This window comes from Calypte anna, chromosome 2, assembly GCF_003957555.1.
Source record: "Calypte anna isolate BGI_N300 chromosome 2, bCalAnn1_v1.p, whole genome shotgun sequence".
Lineage (NCBI taxonomy): Eukaryota > Metazoa > Chordata > Aves > Apodiformes > Trochilidae > Calypte > Calypte anna.
This window is the reverse complement of record NC_044245.1, coordinates 30,574,803-30,597,039: the sequence shown is the minus strand read 5'-3', so window position 1 is coordinate 30,597,039 and position 22,237 is coordinate 30,574,803. Positions and strand designations below refer to the sequence as shown.

The 22,237-nt window shown below is 37.3% G+C and overlaps 1 protein-coding gene across 4 annotated transcripts in view; it reads right to left on the bottom strand.

The window, feature by feature from the left end:
• Positions 1-22,237, bottom strand: part of HDAC9 (histone deacetylase 9) — a 453,995-nt gene that overhangs the window by 183,601 nt on the left and 248,157 nt on the right. For all 4 annotated transcript variants that reach the window (XM_030444747.1, XM_030444749.1, XM_030444750.1 and 1 more), the window contains exons 8-12: positions 17,881-18,012; positions 16,097-16,212; positions 10,420-10,542; positions 7,785-7,995; positions 7,170-7,387 (exon numbers count right to left, since the gene is read on the bottom strand). In XM_030444747.1, the coding sequence (XP_030300607.1) occupies positions 7,170-7,387; positions 7,785-7,995; positions 10,420-10,542; positions 16,097-16,212; positions 17,881-18,012 (800 nt within the window). The remainder of the gene's footprint in view (positions 1-7,169; positions 7,388-7,784; positions 7,996-10,419; positions 10,543-16,096; positions 16,213-17,880; positions 18,013-22,237) is intronic.

Here is a 22,237-nt window from a genome sequence, read left to right as displayed (position 1 = left end):
TAAACATGAAGAGCTGAAAGATCTGTTTATGCAGTTCCAGGTGATCCTCTGATGCATAAATCCCACACCAGTGAAGAAACAAATTCTATGGCAGAAGTCTACAGGTTATGGTCCCAGCAAACTTTCATTTTAGGAGTGTAATGAAGGTTTAATGTCTTACCTAAAAGAAACAACCAAGAATCCCTGTTTTATTACTGTAGTAACTGGCAAATCACAACGTGTGCCTCCTGCAGGTGGCATGCTCTAAGCTGGGATATCCTCACTACTGCAACTAATGAAGTATCTCCTTCCATTGAACAGCAACAGGAAAATTACTCAGATCAAACCCATAAACCTTTTCCAGTTGTTTCTCAGGGGATGACACTGACCAAGAAGGCAGTAAAACTAACTCTGCATCTCTGGCTAGGGTACACTCCTCTCTGTCACTTAATCGAACATCCATGGGTGAGCCCTCTCCTCGAGCAAGTAAAGAAAGGCAGCTCTGGCTGCTAACAAGGAAATACAAAGCTGAAACATCTGTGTGACAGATAAGCATATACAGAGAGACCCTGATCCTCATCCATCTGCAAACCATTCCATGTGCCAGTTACTTGACATCAGGTGGGTTATTCTGGAGGGAGAGCCAAAGAAAAGGAGTGCACATCCACAGCAAAGTTAAAACACGTATTTAGCTCATTGTTGCTCTCCATTCTTTTATGCTTTTTCACTCTTATGTCAGGATCTTTCTTCTTCATGCTTCTGTATGGCACAGATCTGCTGCTGAGCTTTCCAAGGCAACATGAAATTTCTTGCAATGTATAATCTATACATTGAACACCTTCAAATCCTTTTTTGCATGTAATAAGTGAAGTGATACAAGCATAAGGAAGGGGCCAAAGGAGGCTACAGTGGTGTCTATGTGCATTTCGATGCACAGTGCTCCTGTTTTGGGGCCTTCTCCTGTATCATGGAAGTCAGCAGGCAACTTGCTCCAGACAGCAGGAACTAAGCAAATAAAATTTTCTAAAACTCTGTCAAATTCAAGTCTTTATATATTTACATAGTAGATATTCAAAGTGTATTCATATTATCTTTACTGCAAAATCTTTTTTAAAAATATAATTTACACTGTGACTTTAACTAAGGCTTGGGCAAGGGGCTACGAGGCACTGCAGACATGTTCTCTCATATTATGGACCTTGATAAAAATGAGTGGCTGGCATGGTGAGGCAGAGGAACCCAAAACCTGAAACTCACTCCAGCTGCTCAGCCTGCTAAGCCACAGCTGACTCATTTATCGGTATTGCCACTGTGCTTTCATATTTTTTAAAGTGTTTTTTAAAGGAAGCTTGGCCTCATCTTATTCCAGTAATTACATTAGTAGCATTACCAGGAGACTGTTCAGTTCTCAGAAGTCAGAAACATCCTATTTTATATCACATTATATGATACATCATGTATATGATCTTTTCTTAGTATGGTATAACTTCATATGATTTTACTTGATATCATATATCATTTATCATATATATCCTGGTAATACTGTGGAAAATTATGTATCTGGAGACATGCAAAGATACCACTTTAGAGTTGGTATTTCTACCTTATCACTTCATCTAGGGCTGGATTACACCGCAGAAAATGACTCCTGAGTGAGATGCTGTGCAGCTGGATACTTCTGCATACACTTAATGTTTAAATCTTTCACTTTGAATCCTTGCTATTTTTTTCTGAAGTTGTATGCAGGACTTTCTCGTTTGAATGCATATTTTTTGTTTTGAAAAACTGATTGTTGAATCTTAGTTTTAATAAGACTAAACTGAATATTGCTAATAAAACCATGATGTATTTCACTACCAAATTAGAGTAGTACAGATTGGTCTTTAAGCAGTACATTTCACTGTTACCGCTATTCCACTAAAAAAATGGTTTCATGCTAATGTATCCTATACTTTTTTTCCTTTTATCTTCAGGAAATTAAACCTCCAAAAGAGTATGTGTGAGCCAAAGTAAATAGTGGCAGCAGGAGAAGAAACATTTACAGACATCAACTCTTGTATAAATGTAGAAGTACAATCAAAATCCACCAACCTATGTCTAACCTGCTTGCTTGTACAGGAAAACGGAAGACTAAGTAGAAATAATCTGGATATTTCAACAGATCATTTTATAGGTCCTACAGTCACTACCCTGCTTTCGTTTCTCCCTGAAATTATAAGCTTTTGCAAAACACAAAAGTGTTTTAAGTAAAATGTCTTTACAAAGAGGCAATGCCCGAAATACTGCAACCACCACCTCATACATTTACTTCCTTAATCAATTCATTTTGAAATCACAGCAGCCATTTCTAAGAACTCTCGGCTATACTTATGGAACCCACATTTACTCCTTCTCCCCTATGGCTACAAGATGACTTTGAGCAGTTACAAATGTTGTTAACTGCACTGAAACAACTTGACACCTACTCGCCATTGTCTGTGTCACTGATGTAGTACAACATTTCTGAGGGATCTTCAAATTCATTCTTTTGCATTACGATCTGAACATGAATTCTCAGTAAAGGAGAAAATGCTCTGGGCATTTTTTTTTCAGTTCCAAACACAAGTCAACTGCTGCTAGTTTTGTCCAAATACTCCTCACTGTGGGCAATTTTTGAAAGAAGAAGTGTCCTACATTTCAGCTTCAGAAGATGCTAGTCAGATGCATAAGACAGAAAGCCAAAATCTCAGTTGTAATATGCTTAATGAAGCTAGATTAATTTATCCCAGCTGAACTTGATCCATTCTTCTGAATGTCATTAAACATCATCAAGAGAAGTGAATGATTAATCTGGAGATAACTATTTTTTCAGTACTCCTACAACAAATAATCTATTTTTTCCATCAATAAACCAACAAAATTAACAGATACAGCTCAATTATGATCACCACCCAAAACACTACCAAATTTTCACTTCTTATGTATTTTTTGACATTAATTTTTTACTTCACAGTCTATCCCAGTCACTGGTTACCCAAACAAGGATGCTTTAAACCAATTAACATCCAGGAATGACAAATGAAATTCAGGTACTCCTTATCTAAGCTTTAGCATGAAGTTAGTGCACACTCACAACTGCCCCATTATTTTAACTTTTACTACTACAGTTAAGAGGAGGCTTTTAACACTGAAAACAAAGTGTCAAAGTTCTATGAATAAATTATTTTAAGAACACATGTAGGCTTCCCACACTGATCAAATAAAATGTTGGTCCCACTGAAGACTGCCCTCGTTTAGTTTAAGCAGAGGTAGGCTTTTATGCATTACATATGACAAAAATAACCTTTAAAGGTAGAAGGGATTGTTCACATACTCCTCACGTGATTTCTAAGACTTTCGTGAACACAGACCTCTGCTAGGGGCTTTGCACTTTCATTAGTTTCATCAAAATCATCCTTTTGGCTGGAAGTGACAGAGTCAAAGCATTCTATATACATACATACACATATAGTATTTCAATTTTTAGCTTTTTATTGCAGCAGTGGTCTTTTGGTACCTGATTGCAATAATTTTAACTGGGGGTTTCAGACTATGGAATCCCTTTACTGAGCAAAATGAAGATCTGCAATGGTGATCAAAGGGCCTTATGAGGAAATAAGCTGTCAGTCGGACAGAAGTATATTAAAGCTGACAACAGCAAAGCCTCTCTTCCCTAAGACGAGTGGAGTTCAGGTTACTTCACATTTGTTATTATTTTTATTTCCCCAGAAAGCTGGGATGAGGGTTTCTACCTACTTGTAGATGGGACATCAACATTTGCTGGATGTTTTCCGAAGGTCAGCGTACCAGATCCCGCAGGTATAAATGTCAGACTTCAGTGGGGCCGTATACAGTTTCCCACATCAAAAGCCTGGCATCTGACTGTTGACCAGAAATAATCCATAGGGGATCTTCTCTTTGTTATTAAGGACAGAGGCACACCTCTTGGCAATGATTTGTTTCGTTTCAGAATGGAAATGATCCAGGGGAATTCTTTACCTCTGACCTATGTTAGATTTTGCTTGTTATCACCCTCACAGCAACACTGGCTTGCTGCTGAGGTATATTCTTTTCTCAAAGAAAAGAAATGGCTTTTTAATACAAGATAAATACAACATGAGTGGAGGGGGGAGAAACTTGTTCTGTTCCTCTGTCTTGGTCTTACAACAATATTCATCTATATGGTCGCCAAAAAGATCTGACCAAAAACAGTTTTCAGGGAGTTCTGACACACGCCATATCATTTTAGTTCAGGGCAAACATTCAAGTACTGGGTTCAGTTTGAATACATGAAAAATACCTAAGTACTTGAAGTCCTAAATATAAGGAATAAATGAAAGAGAAATGGAAAAGAAAAGAAGGTATTATCTTCTTCCTAGCTCTTAATCAACTGGCATTTCATGGTCTTGTCAGCTTAAAATGGTTCTGGTCTTTTTCAACAAAACTTTTAAGAGAATGTTTGAGTATTATTTTAAAAATACTACCTTTTTCGTGACTGAAAAGGAGGGACTTATAACTGTGGATATTTCACAAAGAAATTTCCTAAGAAAAGGATAGGGGACAGAAAAGTGGAAAATCGCCACTGCATGTATTCGCTTAATACCTCTCTAAACTTGTCCTAAAAAAAAGAAGATACTGGGCAGCTTTGCTACACAGCCTCGAATATCTACTCACATAACTCTGCTTTGTAGACCTTAAGTTTGATTGCCAAGCCACAAATATTATGTAAAAAACCAAATAACTTCAACTGCAAACAGGAAAGTTTTAAGAATGAACGAAGTATATGCCACCATGTTAGCAAATTTCAAAAACCCTTTGAAGGCACAGGTGTTCTATCTAAACCTTTAAGCTAAAAGGTTAAAAAATAAAGTTTAAAATTCAGAATTGATATGATCTTCTCACTCTCTTGTCTATTGGCTACCCTTTATTTCCAGGTTTTATAAATTAAGTTTCTTCTTTTAACTATGTAAGAAAGCCCCCAGCTTTCTGTATACTTGCAAAAGACAGATGATTAAAGCACTGAAATTTTTCAGAACTGTGCTTCAGAATGGTTCTTCTGAGAATACGGCAGTGTAAGAACCCAGACACTGCAAACTCCAAGGATAAAACACCCACCTCCTGAGATAACCCACTGCTTCTGTTGCTGCGGCATCATCCTGACCCTTCTTAGGTGTCTGCTGCTCAGATAAGCTACTCTGCTCTGGGAGTACAGGCAAAGAAGACAGAGACTCTCTTGGGGGAAAAGGAAGTAGGTAATGGAAGTTCAAGGCAGCAAAAGGCCCTAGGATAAACTTAAACTTCTACTCTCTGCATATATTTATTGCCTGTACTGCAGAGAATAAAAACTAGGGTCCCTACGTTTTAAAAGGAGGAATTTTGTCTCTGTTTATTACAAATAATAATGGAAGAATGAAAGCGTATTTTGGGTATAAGAGGGAATTATTCACTTAACACTTAACATATATTTTCATTTCACATTTTACATCAGGAAAAGTTCTGTTACTGAAACAAGCGTTATCGCAACCAAAACACATCCTTTCAACTTCCTTGTCCAGCCTAGTTCTTGTGAGATGTATGTTAATTTGGCTCAAATTTAATTTTCACATTCAGGACAAATGTACCCATATGCCACAGCACATATCCCCAAATGCTGTGGTAGAATTCATGGCAACAAGCATCTAATCTAAAGAAGAAGTATCAGTGGGTTTCCTTGCCTTGTGAGGAATGCATAGGTTGATTAATTTGTAGTGAAAACCCACAAACAGGACAAAGACTCAGTACTTTACCAGTAAAAATTCTTTTCTTTTCAGACAATTGAGGGCAGGTGAAATATTTTTAAAACCTGAGGCTACGAGATATACATATGCCATCTTGATTAAACATATGGAATGCATACTCAAAGAAAAGCCAACTGGAGTCCTAGTTGAGTAATCAAAACACCCAAGCTGAGAGGGGTTAACATGCAAGGATCAGCTCTGAACTTTGAAGTTTTCTGGTCTTCATTTTTCCTAATTAAGACAAGATTTAATAACCAAACCACTGTACAAACTATGTACTTAAACTCTAGGTTTGTTTCTAATTTTGTTGGGAATTCTTAGTAGATTCCTAAGAATCAGTACCCCCTGGGAAGTTCACCCAGTAAGGTGGATTGACTTTTTTTCTTTTCTCCTAGGTACAAGGGCTGAATGCCTGCTTTTCATCTTCTCTTCTTTGCTATTGTCTCTAATATATAGTCATTAAGTAGTCCACAAACAAAAGAAGACAATAAAAATGCATGATGAATATCTCAGAATTACTAGAGGAGCTCTAGTGAACAATTTTTGGAAACCTAACTACTGAGTGCAGAAAAAAGGTCCTCCAGATAAAAGCATTTAATAACTTTAATAATCTTCATTTCAGAGCAGGGAAGAGCATCTCATTTGTAGCACAAACATTAGTCCTGACAAATCTCTTTAGATTATTCTGCTCTTTGTTTACTAATGTAGGGTGTCTTTTTCTTTTTTCCTCCTTAGCATACAGTGAAGAGGGGCACAATTCAACTCTTCCTCTGATATATAGCACATTCTTCTCATTCTCCTTCTATGATAATTTTATATCACCATATAGATAACAAACTTTCATGGTACTAATTAACATAGAGATAAATTTGGTGTGATAAAAGCTGATTAAAATTTTTTCCAGATGTTTAAGAAGTTTCTTACACAAAAAAATGATAAATTTAATAAGCTGATTGACTTGAAATGCCATATATTTACTCCACATGCTGGTCCACAATGAGAAAGATTAAAATACACTAAAAAGGCAGCTGAATGGAATGATTACTGAAGCTCAGAAGTGCACATTGAAAAACTGGATAGAAATCTGGTAATCTTTAAGGCATCATTTACCATTCAACAGGAAACCACCTGTAATTTAAACCTGCAAGATGCTTTGAACCCTATTTTGTTGAACTGTATTCTTACTGATGTCAAGAACCACGAATTACCTTTGTAGCATATTTCAGAAAGCATAAAACTAAGATCTACACAAATGTATACACCAACTATACATAAACAAGAAACCCATTCAAGAACCTGTTTACTGCACATGAGCTCATGGCATCAATACCTAAACTTCCTTTAGTAGTTTTCAGCCTTTATGTTTACTGGAAAATCTTTATTTTGGGAACTCACCTTATTCATGTGGATCTGCTGCTGGTACTGTTTCTGCTTCTCCAAAAATTGTTGATGTTGCTGCTGAATGACCAGCTGGGCCAAAGTACTCTGAGGAAGAGGAGCTGACTGGGTTCGATTCAGTGGCCTGTGACGAGGCAGTTTGTGGGCAGCTCGTATGCCAGGTGAGACTCTCTCCTTTGCCACTAAAGGAGACTGTGGATGAAGAGGAACCGCTCCTGCAAAACAGGGACATTTCACTCCCTTGTGAAGAACAACAAAATAATAGTTCTAATAGCAGAGAAAGCATTCATCAAGAAGAGGGGGTTATGTTGCAGAATTCTGCATCATGTACCACATGCCTCGTGATGCGACGCTGGGAAGTTCAACAGCTGCAAAAGAATGTGATGAAGTAATCATTTTCTCTTCTGTAATCACCAAATTCTTTCAGGCTAACAGACTGGAGCAGACTCACTAAAAGGGGAAAATAAAGATGCTCTACTTTTTTCTCCCACCCTCCCACTTTTCCCAACAGTTAGGATGTATAGTATCTGTATTATCACACTTAGTATAATGTTAATACTGATGCCATTAAAACATCCTAACTAATTATTCTACTGGAGCCTCGATCATTACCAGTCACAAGAAGTTTTTGCTGTCTCATTTGTTCTTTCAGTAACAGATGCTGCAAGAGAGCCTGGTGGCTGCTATTTGGCTTTCCCTCCAGAGCAACGTGAGGATGAGTTGAGGATGGAGGAATGTTCCCCCCATACTGTCCAGCCAAGGCCACTCCTTGTCTAAGCGACTGGGTCTCCCCCTTCTGCTTTTCTTTGAATGATGATGAAGCCTGCCAAAGAACAAGGGAAGTGATAAATGCTTTTCATAGACCTGGCCATTTACACCTCCACTTAATTAGATGGTCTTATGTCATACTTCATGAATACACACAGAAGGAAAGGTTAGCATTCCTATCTTATACTTTGATTGTGAGATGATAAGGAAGGAGGAACATGCCAGTTAAATGCAACACTGTGAGAAACTGAGTGACAAAACCACTTGAATAAAAATCAGTAATAAAAGCCAAAGCGTAAGGAACTAATAGTTAGAACATTATTAATGAAAAGACAAGACCTCTCAAAATGTCTAAAAAACTACCCACAGCCTCCTGCACAGGAAAACAGGGGATAAGAGAAAATAGTTTCCATTGAGTTTGGAATAGGCAAGGCTTGGTTTTTCACATAACTTTCCAACAGACAGCAAGCCAATCAGCAAAACAAAATAATTACCTGTAGTAGTGGGAAGCTATTACTTTTCCTGGAGAACTCCCTGACTCCCTGAAGGACAGCACAAATGTAAGTTTTACCCTTTGCAAAGTAAATTTGTATAGGTAAACTCTCATCTAAAGAATCTGCAAGAGCTGTAGTGTGTGTGGCATTTTAAAGTGCCCTTATAAAGTGCACAGTTACTGGTTTAAAACTTTTGAAAGTTTTAAGGCTTCAGCATTACAAATTTACTTTATATTTTTCTGGTCTTTGTCTACTTTTTTTCTTTAAAAAAAAAAAAAAGTATTTCTTAAAAGCAGAATAATAATTTTTACAGCAAGAATAATAACCTAAGAGAAATATGCATGTTAAGGCTTGCAGACAAACACTTATGGTATGTCATGCTAAAAACAGTATCTCTACTGTTAATTGAAATTCCATAAATTCTACTGAGGCAAACCAAGGTTTTCACTAATATTTTTTGTATGCTTACTTCACACTCCGCTATCACCCTTCCCTGAAAAACAAACACCAAAGTAAAGTCTACATTCAATTTGCAACTGCTTATTCTGGTAACAGAAATAAACACTGCTTGCATAAATCAGCTCCTTTGTTTTTTCTGATGCCAAAAGTAATACTTGGTGTTAGCTGGCCACATCAAAAGATCATATGATTTGAGTGAGAAAATGAAACATATTTTCACTTCCATTTTAATGTTAGAAAATTACTTTGAAGCAAGTAATATTTTTTTGTGAAAAGTCAAGAAATTTTTGATGACATTGTCTGGAAAAGTAAGCACTACTTCTCATAATCAGTTCACTTTTTCCATCCTTTAAAAACAGTAATTTGCTTATAAGTATCTCATGAAAGACTCCTAGAGGACCAATTCCAAGCTTACACAATTTTCTCTGCAAAGCTTGATGTCTCGTGTTAAAATTTTGGATTGCTGCAATATATTATTGGTGAGAACAGTAGATGCATTGAAAAAGCCATTAAATAATGACATTTTCACCTGAAACTACATTTATCACTAGAATTAAGTATCAATTATTACAAACTGTATTGGATTTTATTGATTTGGGGCTTTTTTACACCACGGAAAGCTGTACTTACACTCCTACTATTTTTACAGGAGTTACAAATTCACATTCTAAGAAATTTTAATTGGGAATTTTTTTTTAGAATTCCTTCATTGTTGTATAGAACTTCCATATAACTTATGTAATTTGTACCATTATTTTTACATTTCTTTGCTAGAAATCAGAAGAAATAAGTTTTGACAGGTAGAAAAATTTTCAGGTATTTTACTGAACCTTGTAATTCACTTCTGTATTTACTTTAACTTGTTCTAGACCTAAAGATCCTAATCCCTCAGAATGGACTTTCATCCATATCATGTCTGTATTTTCATAGATTTCACATATTAACTTAATATTTAGGTCTAAATAAAGGTGATTGCTTCAGACTGAACAAAGGGCATATGAATATAACTCATCATTAAAATATTAAGTGTTGCTCACATATCACAGATTTCATTTGTCTGGTTGATAACACTCCCCTCTATTAACCAACCTAACTGCAGAATACTAGATTCTTCTCCTGGTGTGCTTCAGCCCAACTTAGGTTGCTACTGGAATCTCTTTAAAAGTTAGAAGTGCCGTACTTTGCTAGGTGGGGATGATCTTATAATTTGAATTTTTATACTGAATTATCTCCTCATACTACCTCTCACCATGCCTGAAATCTGTCACCTGATTTGTAGACATAAATACAATAGTGCATGTGGCTCTTACCTAGCTAAGCTGGGCTGGCACTCATTGATTTGCAATTAAGAACGATTATTGCTTTCAGTTCATGCCCTTGAATGTTCAGATGTTGCACAATGCAAAGAAAGGTCTGGTTCCTACCCTGAATTGCTTACGTTCCAAAATGCTAAAAAAACAGGACAGGCAAAAAGTAGTTTTTCTGGAAGCAAAAGTAAACAGGAAGGCTTGAGACTCGTCACTTACACTGATTGGAGGTTGAATTGCTGGAAGTCCCAAGGTAATGTTGGGCAGAGAAGGGGATGTGTACAGACTCAACAAGTTCACTGATTCATCCTGTATCAGAAGGCGTTGCTGTGAAACCAGATGCTGGAATAAAGGGAAAAACAACAGATGTATAATATCCAAGCTTTTTATCTTGGTTATTTTATCCTTGTTATCCTTCAACACTGAAAGCCAGTTACGTATCATGCATTCGTTCCAGATAAGAAAAAGACCTGTCCCTGTAAAAAAACTGTTGATATTTCCCTTCTTAAGAAACAACTGATACATGTCCAGGATTATGCCTTGGTTATTAAGTGACGTTTCTATGCAAAACTGAAATCTTGGGGATTACTAAACCATCTCTTCGTATCAACTTCTCATCAGCTTAATATGAGTTCTTCCCATCAACTGCATTTCCTCTACTATAAACTCCGTGGGAATTTAGCCAATGAATTAAAAATATATCTATATGAATCAAAGGCATCATGTATGTGGATGTATTAGACCTTTACATTACCATGGTTCTTAAAGTTTTTGTTGTAAGGTGTGAAATGTGGTTACTACTTAGTCCACGTATTTTCTTACCCAGACTGTGATATGAGCATGTTTCAGGCACATTATTTACTTTCATCCACATGGGAATTTTGAGTAGAAAGTGAGGCAGATTGCTCCATCTGCCATTTTAAAAACTGTACTGTCTCTCTCAAGATTCATACATAAAAAACCAGCATCCAATCATTCTACGATGGTGGGATACCCCTCGCAGACTTTCTAATTTCCTTCAAGTTAAAATCTTGAACACTTCTTTTGAAGCATTGTGATATAATTTTCAGGGACATGGAATCGCTGCTACATTTTTAATTACTGTCAAGTAAAACCAGGCACTCCACAAAGATCACCCTCTGCCTTTCTATTCTAGATTCATTGGGAAGAAACATAAAAAAGTTACATTACCACAACAGGAATCTTTTTGAAGCCTTTGCCTTTCTGCTTTAACAGTCATGTTTTTCAACATGTGGTCTAGTATAGTTGCTTGAATTACATTTTCTGTTTAACTCTTGCTTCCCTCCCAGAACTTTAACACAATAAGAGCTACAAAGGTCTTATTAGACTTAGGAACTCTGGCATGATATGGTCCCCAAGGGAACAACATCCTTGAAAAAGAATACCCTGTGTAACAGTATGACACAGTGACTGCTTTCTTCCCAAACAAAAAGCATATGGGACTCCAATAATAGACCACCTCCAAGAGGGATACTGCACACTCGGGCTTTGACTAAAGTAAATATAATAACTTGTCAAGCATGTTGTGGGGAGCTGTAGATTTTCCCCTGGACAAACCTGGAATATCAATTAACTCTGCAAAATACTTTGTGCTAATACAATGCAACTTCAGACCATCAATGAAAAGTGGTTAAGCACAAAAACACAGGATGTTATTCCAAAACATAACCTTCCTCATACAGTTTGTTTGGAGATACGACCTATCACTGAGACAATAACAGTAGAAGTCTATCTCTGTAATTTTCTTTTGGTACCTAGGGAATATCAACAGATAGCATAAGAAACAAAGAAGCTTCACTTGTATATTACATTAATTCCTGGCTAACAGTGCCTTGCCTTGATAACATCCACCTTTGACCATGAATAAAACCAAGCATGTCAGGACTAAAGAGATACTATGGATGGAGACTACAAAGATTTAACTTAAAAAGGGCACTAGAGCACCTCTAGCATGCCTCCTAGAATATAATCAAACACGTAGTTACTGCAGCATCGGCTGCTAGATATACAAAGCCACTTCAAAAACTGACATTTTCTTTTTGGTTTTCAGTATGCCATCATAACCTTCTAAGATGTGAATTAACAAATGTAACAGTGACAAGGTGTAAAGCAACAAAACACAATCCCACATTAAGGTTAGGCTCGAGTGTGTCATGAGGCAGCATCAAGCACATTATATACAATGGAGTTTAATGTTGAGAATACAAGTTTATTAGTAAAGAGCATTTTCATCCAATGTCTAGCACTGCTAATAATCAGTCACTTTCACATTGGTGAGTAAATGATTATTAAAAATATTTTCAGGAACTATTAGCTTAAGCATCATTGAAACCTCATCTCTCTAACTACGTATGAGTAGCCCACTTGCATAACTTAGGGTCCTGCATCTGCTGAGGCAGAACTTTCATGACCCCTGCTGAAGGTTCTCTTTTTACACAGTTGACAATAACTTGAAATGGTGGCACAAGCTGGAGTTGCCAGCAGAGTCATTTGGCAACACAATGGCTTACCCATGGTCCTTGTCCTGCATGCGGGCTTCATGGTTTGGATTGGCCCCCAAATTACCACAAAGTTACTTATCCTGCTTGCTCCTCTATATATGTACTCACTGGGTCCTATGGATCCTGCTTCCTGATGCTTAAAATAGCTTGTCAACTGCTACCTTCTTTCTTAAAATAGTGTACAATAACTAAATGCAACAGTGCCTGGAGATCAGGAGGTAACCATAGTTAGTTATTGTACTTCTGTTGTGCTACTGCTGAGAAGCAGGAACACCTATTTCACGTGTTCATGTTTATATGCGTATTTATACCTTAGGTGACAAAGAGGAAATGGTTTGACTTTAATATATCTCAGTTGTGGAGCTACAGTAAGGTTTTTATAGCTTAGAATTTTTCCTCTCGTCACTTGCAAAGAAGCAAACAAGGGAGCAAGTATTACAAAAACAGTGCTGTGGGGTTGCATAAATCAAGTATGTGTTTATCTGCCATGCATGTCACTTATGGCACCTGTATTATCAGTGATATTCTAGGAAATGCTGCTCTCCAAAGCACAAATGGAAGAAAGAAAATGATCTGAAGCCCACTTACACCAATTGGAAACTCTCCACTTCCTTCAATGGCTTTTGACCAGGCCAGGAATGCCTAAAATTAATCATTTCACATGACTAAGGCAGGTTGTCCCTCTGAACTCAAGGGACATGCTGTGCAGGGGCTCAATCCTGCTTGCATTTCTCATGCAAGTAATATGTAGCCCCAGCACAGCAGGTGACCTAAAAGTGTACGGCATGCTTCAAGAGACTAATAGCTACTGCGGTGAACCTTGATGATACTGGAGACAACTGGGCCCAATAAAAACAGTGTTTTATTTATAAGGTGCTATTAAAATCTTGAGTTTAACTTTCAAGTTTCATATAATGAGACCAGTGTTTTAACAAATGGTACTGAAAGTACCATTAAGGAAACCATGATAGTAAAAGATTATCTGCAAAAATGTGGCATTTGCAGTGCACTTTTGTTCATTAAAACAAAAAAAATGTAAGTCTACCCACCAGACTGTCTGCCACAGAAGGTAAACTCCTTAGAAGTCTCACTATTCAAATGGATATGGCAAAAAAGACTTTTAAAATCTGTTTCATTACTGATAATGCTCTAATTCTGTCTGTGCATTAGAGTGTAATCATTCATGGTATTGACTCATGTTTTACTGGTAAATAGCCCTCTGTCATAGCAACCTGTTTTCTCCCAGCAAAAAGCGTTTTATTTGCTGCCATGAAAACCACAGCTATCCACCCACTCAGATATGAGCACAACACTTACTGCAAATGTCACAACAACTATTATGAAACAACAGCAACGTGAGTCATGCGGGATTACAGCAAAACAAGTGATATTTTGGGTGATTTTGGAACACTTAGCCTATTATTAGAAACTTCTGTACTTCATGTATCTGATGAAAAATTGATTAGATTTATAGCCTTGGAGAGCTGGCAGTTAATGCTAAACTAGAAAAGAGATATGTAGGAGTTTGGCTGCTGTTAAACTACCAAAGAAAATCCCACTGAAATCAAAATGCACTGAAGCTGAGATTTATGGAAAAATGTTTGAGCCCACAGGACCACAATATTAAGAGTCAAGTAACCGGAGCAGTAAAGAAATCCCCAAACAGACCCAGAAATGGAAGTCTGTAGTCTCAGCTTCTAAGCACACTTCCAGCCAGCTAAGTGACCAACTCCAAAATGCAGAGCTCAACTTCTAAAGGAACTTTTTAGTCATGTTTGAGCATCTGTGATTGTATGGTGGGTCTGTAACTTCTGATGTCTGACACAGTAATGGCAAATGGTATGCACTGAGGTGTTCTATTAATAAACAGAATATAACTCCATTGGCTGCTTCTACATTTCAGAATCTCCCCACACAGAGACTGCCAGTCTGAACAGATTGCTTGCATGTCTGATGACGGCTCAACACGGTGGGCGAATGTCCAGAAACTATAACATGCAAACTTACAAGCACCATATATCAGTCTGAGACATTATTCCATTTGCATTTTGCAGTATTCTCATGTCAGTAAAAGATCCAATTGAACAACATTTCCTATTTAATGCACCCCTAACACCCACATAGTATGGACTTCTATCTAAAGCATTCCCAATCTCACATACTCCATTTAATTCCACTGAACTAGGATCTGATCTAATCCAAAAGATTCATCTTACTCTGCATCATTTGAATTTCATTGCAATCACATACAGGGGGGCTATGAGGCAAGACCACATGTTAGCCATCAATGCAATTTTTTTTTCTTTTTGGTTACGGGCCAGAGAGAGGCTACTAATCAGTGTGCAGAGGTCACCCACCTGCCCCCTGGATCATAGTTCACACACACAATTAATTCATTATGGGGAAAAGTCACTGCTGGAGGTTCAACTGCCCATTCCAGGTTTTTTTGAGGTGAATGTCCTGCCACTGACCTGGAGAAATAGTTCCATTAGCTAAAACTTTGTTAAATCACATTTTTAATGCAATTTTTCTAACATAAAGAGTATAAAGCAAAAATTAATAGAAAACTTTTCCCACCAAAGCAGAAACTGCTTTAAATATAGGCATTAGATAAAGAATATTGTGGAGCTGGATTCTCAGTTTCATTAGGTTTTTTTGTATCTCTACAATATTGGCACGGAACTCATGATTTAAGCATGTCATCTATGCTAAATGATGTTTATCACAACTGATTTACCATCTGTGTTCCTGTTGTTACAGGCACGTATGTATGAAACTGAATAAGGAGTAGTTAAGATTCTTTCCATGTACAATCTTGCCTTACAAACAAGCATCCACGACTCCTGGCACGTCAGTTATGTTGCTAACTACTGCCCTGATAAGGAAACTGAGGTACAGTAAAATAGCAGGCAGATGTGAAACAGGATTTAGTCACCTAATTCCAATACTGTAATTAAACACAACTACTTCAGCACCCACCTGAACCTAGGATCACCATAACTCGTGTTAGCATCACCAATGCCTAAATCACGTGAAAGTTCTTCACCAGCATTCAGCACTGTGCACCTCTTCAGGTTATCCCAGAAGCTAATGTTCTGCAACACAGATGCTTCCAAGTTCCTTCCACAGCTCCCTCCCACTCTTTCAGTAGCATTATTGTTGCTTTTGTTTGGATTTTTGTTATCAAGGAGTCTTCTGGTCATGCATCTCATATATGAAGATGTATTATATATAACATACTCTGATGTCAGCCTGCAGTGTCCTGATTATCACCGCAATTACTCTTGTTGTGAGTATGATCAAATTAAAGCTTCAAATCTCTCAAGCCCAGAAATCTGAGCAATTATCTACCCAACAAAAAGAAAGAGTCTCACCTCAGCTTGAATATTAGATGGCAAAACTGAGGTTTCATTTTCTGTTATACTGCTGGTCGGGCCATTGCTTGGGGAACTGGGACCTGATCCAGGGGAGCTGCTACTGACTGAGGATTCTGGAAAACAGGTTAAACATCCATGAATTTCACACTGGAAAAGAACACAATCTTGATTACCACTCTTTATGACACAGGACTTTTTTTGCTGCTAAAAGTATCTATAGGTTATAAACTATTTACTTCAGTTAAAGATTTGAAATTCATCCTCAATTTCTTTTGATTTTCCTTTTTAAAAAAAATGTGCTAATGAGGAAAGATACTCTTCATCTTTCCCTTCCTGATCTGTTTGCTTCACAAAGGAAGAATGTTCTATTTATTTTTCCCACGAAGATGGCATGATACACAGTATCAGGCAGAGATACAGATACAGAACTTGTAATGAGGAAGAAGAAAAGAAAGGCTTTTCATTTTAATTGCAAAGACTCCTGCCTCTGCAAGAGATCAAAATGACAGAGATAGCAGGCTTGCAAAGGTCATGATAACATGTCGTCAATTCATGAGGCCGACTGCCATCCCCTCTCTGTTTAGAAAGGGGAAGAGCCTGTGGTGGACTAATCATTACCTACAGAAATAAGAATGGCAAAACATACACCACTTTTACCATATGGAATAAATATGAGGGAGTATTTACTGCATCAAAAAAAAAAATAATCTTAAATAGCATTTGAAAGACTGCATGCTATCTCGAATTTAAATTTCTGAGTTCTGTTTAAGATAAAGGACAAGAGGATGATCTTGTCATGTGTTGTATGAAGTTATTCCAAGCCTACACTGACACAAAATAAATTTATGTAATGGAAACATTATTTTTGCCTTATCTCAAATGCAAAAATAAATTCTCACTTTGACTGAAGTTATGTGGAAATTTTCTAGTTCGCTCTTGGAATTCTTCTTCTTTCCTACTAGATTTGACCTCAACTTACTGAAATGAATCTGTACCTGAGTATACTAACTGGTCAAGTAAAGTTCTTGCATCGTATTCTCACAAGTTTTCATGGAAGAGCAGGAACACAAACTCACTATTTTTAATTTTTTTCGAAAAATTACAGTAGCACTTTTTGTATGAACAGACATTTAAACAACAGGCTGTATACATAATTCTGTATTATATCTAAAAATTCCCTCTGAATCTCTAAGACTACTTGCTATCTGCTATGATCAACAATATGCCATTGAACATTTACACATTTCAACTCTTCTTAAAAAAACAACTTGGTGAGCCCTTACCTCAAAACCAACTAATTTTTACATTTTCAAACAAGAGAACCAGAGGGGCCAAACACAGGACTCCAAAATTTCCTTTATTAATGTAAGTAATACCTGATAGGTGTTCTTGTATCTGCTATGAGCATCTGCATTTTCCATGGAAGATGGAAAGGGGGGGATGCAAAACCCAGAACGTTGTCAATGTACAGAAGACACAGATTAAGGGAAGAGACTATTCTTGTTTTCTCCTTTAGTGCTCCTCACCACAAAAAGTCAACCATTTATTTGTTCTTCTATTTATTTCCAAGCTGGTTGGAAAGTATGGCTTTCATAGTGACAATAAGTGGTAGAAAGCTGTAGATTGAAAGTTATTTATATGCAACTATTCAATACTCTTATTTTCGGCATCAGAAAAAAAAAGGATACAACCTTCTGTTAGCAAACAGTTTGAATCTTAAAACACCACCACTATTCTGTAAACAGTCACAGCTGCTACAGAATTTCTCCATTCTTAATTACCTGTCACCTCGAAGAGTCTCTTCTTGAACGAACTGACAACATTTCCATCCTTCCTCCTGAGTAAAGGGCTGCTTCTCCTTTCTGTCACCTTTTGTTTTAACCTTGAACGTACCTTCAAATTGGGCTCTGAAGCTGGAAATGAAATGAAGAAAAGAAATTATAATAAATCAAATTACTGCTTTGGGTCAGACACCAGTAACATTTCTTGTAGGACATAACATGATCTAAGGAGGGTTTGGAGGCAGATATTTTACTGCCCATTCTCTCCAGTCATCCTGCTGCTTCTCATACAACTCCATTTGAGAAAAACAGAGCTGAAGCTTTGGATACCAGTATTTTTCTCATACCATTTCAACTCTGAAGTTACCCATTAATTATTCTTAATATCATAAGTAATAATTAGAGGTGAATGAAAGTTTTATTCTACATCATTTTTATCTCTCTTGTAGGTGAAAACTTGGATAGAAATACAACCTGAAACTTGGAACCTTATAATTCAATTATGGTCTGATGACAGAAATAGAGAAAAGACTCCACTGGTGCCTTTTGATTTCTCTTAGAAATATAAATTACGACAAGCCTTGCTGGCAGAACATTTCTTGGTCAGCAATTTTAGGCACAGAACTTCAACGTTTTCTGAATAACACACCAAACAACAGGATTTATGAGAGTGTCCTAAGAACATTTACACAGAAAAATATATGCTCTAAAAACAGAGAGGTAGGATTAACTGCCAGAAAACCTAGGATTATACTTAATGCACCTTGGTCAGGTTCCACCTTTGTTTCCTAAACGGACATGGTCTTTCCATATGAAGGCTAGAGATGAAGCTCAGCTATGCTTTTTATTTTGTGTTATTTTTAGCATGATAAAATGTTTCATGTATTCATTTACTTCTAAGTAAAGCCTCTATCAAACAGACTGCTAAGAGCTAGTGATAATTGTGGAACAGAATTTGTTTGTATTTTCCTTTCTGGAACCGAGGCTTGGCTAAGCAGGATCTCAAAATAGAAAGAGCTGGAAACTGGGAACAGTTCTCTCTCCTATGAACAGACATAAGTCCAGGCCCAACAAAGGACCAAGAGTCAGCAGAAAAACAAAATAAATGACATCTTCATTCAATTCAGTATTATATCATTTGGCACACTGAGGCAGGAACTCTATCCTGCCCAGCTCCTAATTCCAGTCCCTGCCCAGCATGTAACATCCCACATTTGTTTCCTCCTCTCCCACTTGTTCCCTTAGGGATGGGGACATTAGAAATGCTTCGTTCAGGAGTGCTTACAGTGGCTTACAGTGTCACCTACTACATCACTCCTGGCAAGCACACCCTTGTCAAGTGCATTTCAGACTACACAAGCTAGCAAAACACTGGAAATCTTTAACAATGACTTAATAAGAAATTTCTGTTTTGTCAGTTACTACAATTATTAAGAGAAATGGTTCCAGTGGTGGAGTACAGATGACTTGCTTGCTGAGATACTACTTGCTATGAAACTGAAAATATAAAGTATAACATGGGCTAAAATTACACTACAAGCTTTCACCACAGATCTCACCAAGGTATGATGAAATTTGGAATAAAAGGCTTTTTCACTTATGTTTATTTTGATTTATACATTTTCCATATTCTTGAAACTTAGGAGAATACTTCCATGCCTGTGACAGATTAATGTGATACAAATCCTCTGCAACACTCACTGGAGAAAGCTCCACTTCTGTATCAATGTTTCATGCTTAGTCACAGCAATTGCCTTTCTATTTTACTTCATTCCCAACATATCTGCATCTGAATCAATCATACAAGCAGAGAGAGCAGACTTTGACATCAATGTCTGAGTATATGAGCCAGCTGAGAAGATAGTCCTTGCATGAAGGATGAAATAATTTCAAAATGGAAATAATCAATTTTAAAATTAAATGGCATGGAGAAAAGTAGTTTTCAAATTATACAACTCCAATTAAAAAAAAATTAAAAAAAAACTTCAAGGCTTGAAAAGTGTTTGCTTCAAATACTGGCTTTCTTGTACATCTCCCACAAGACACTGCCAGCTCCTACCATTGTACCAGCTAGGACGCAGTGGCTAACAATAAAAATTTAGTAAATATATAAATATAACCAATTTGAGCATGTCTGCTCCAAAGGACAAAAATGCAGAACTGAGAAGGGATTTCTCAGTAATTGCCTGTGGTTGAGACACTGACTTGGTATGTGACTGCAGATATCACTGTACCATCCAGGCCCACCAAAACTGAAGCAGAAGTATTGTTGAACATAAAGTGAAAAAATTTGAAAACATTTTTTTAAGTTTAAATTCTTCCTCTAGTATTTGCCAGGCACTTAAAAAGCCTCTTCAGCAAATACTGAAGTATAATTAATCTTCCTAATGTTTCAAATGAGAACATAGTTCAATACTATAACAGGGGTATAGGGATAATGCTTACAGTAACTGTTTTGCCAGCACTGTAAGTATTTCTGCTGCACATTATTAGCACCTTTGCTCATCTTAATTGATCCACTGCCAGGGCTGACTACATTTATCACCCAAAGCATTTTCCATGTGGGAAAGAAGCATCACATGGGGAACCAGTGACAAATAAATTCTGAGGCTAAAGCTTTACTCACCAGCTTGCTGCAGAGTAGCTTCCATCTACAGATACAAGCCCCCAAGAATTAAACTTTTTTTGCTCCATTAATACCACAAAATCATTGAAGAGAACTTCAGACAGCTTGTTACTGTTTGCAGTTATTCAACCATAAACCAAGACACTGATTCAGCAAGGTAATTACCACATGTTGGTAACTTTCTGTACACCAAGCATAACAGTGGAGTCCAGGTCTCAAAGCTAGACAAATTCTACCCTACATAGGACACATCATGTATCTCACCTTCCTAAGGAAACAGGACCTCTCCACAGTGCTGGAGGTACTGAATGAGTCCCTTATACCTGAAAGTATAAGGGACTGAATCATCTGACCAAGGAGCTAGAATGTCAGAGACAAGAGAAAAAGAAGAGCAGTGGCCAGGAGTGTGACAGTTGAGGAAAACAGGGCTGAATGTTTTTCTGGCAGCAAGCTGGTAGGTTTGGCTGTGAATCTAAAATCCTACTAAGAACCAGCATACATCTGATGTTGGCCCAATTGGTCACTACTAGCCTAACCTCTTTGCTCCACTAATCTTTGAGCTTCTACACATTCAGGACTTCTGAACAAGTAATAATCAGTTCCCACTTCCAGAGTGTTTTGTTGCAAAGAAAACAAAAAGACACAGCTGTTTCTTCTGAATGCCATCAAAGCCCATATCATTGATCTCAATGGAAATCACTTGAGTGGATTTTCAGGAAAGAATACCCTGAAAATTACTTTGTCTATTCAACTGCAGCATAATTTGGAATAATGAGATGAAGCAGTGATACAGCTTGTTCAGTCTCATTGCTATTACCTGGCTCATTCTCTTTTTAGTGCTGGTAATAATGAACAGGTATTACTCTTTAAATGACTGCAAGTGGGAAACAGGTATGAAAGAGACAAATAGTATTAAACAACAGAAGATATCACAGGCAACCCAAGGATGGGTTCCCTAACACCTTGGCATGTCTTGCAATTATCTCTACAGACTTGAAAACTTTGATCCTCGGTGGAGAAGACAGACAGTGCCTCAATGAGTTTCCTTGTCTCTTATGGTAGATTCATATAGCCAGAAAGAAGTAAGAAAGCAAGTGTTATGAATAGAAATTATACAGGGTCCTATATAGGTATAAATAAATTTCACCACAACAACTATCATTGTTCAGGTGAAAAAAACACAAGCATGAGAGATAGGAAAATGATTCAGTGAAGTTATGCCTAATACTCCACGTTGCTTAATATTATCAATTTGCAGAAAGCAGAATTAAGGAAGATAGCCTGGGGCCAGATTACTCCCAAATGATCTGAGGTTTCTTTGACAGGGGTTTGCTTCACTATTTCTTTTTATTAAGCACACAGAGATATTTAAGAAGAAGGGAAAAAAGTCCTTTCTATGCATGGGGAGAGGACATATATATGAAGGGAATGCAAAAGATAATAATGCACTAGTTTCTGATAGTTCCTGGAACACAGTACTACTTTTGTAACAGAAGAGCGTGTGCCAACTTCAAATCAGCATTTAATGAATCCAAGCAGGAAATGGGGGATGGGATACAGTGCATAGTGAGCAGGTCCTCATCTTGGGGGTAAAGCCATATATAGGAAACCTGAAGAACAGAAAATGAGCTTTTGTCTGAACTTCGAAAAACTCTGCACTGAAAGCACTTCCTTTTCCTCACTGGCAGGCTGGCTTAGAAAAGCCGTGGGGCAGTCGAGGTAAATGATGCT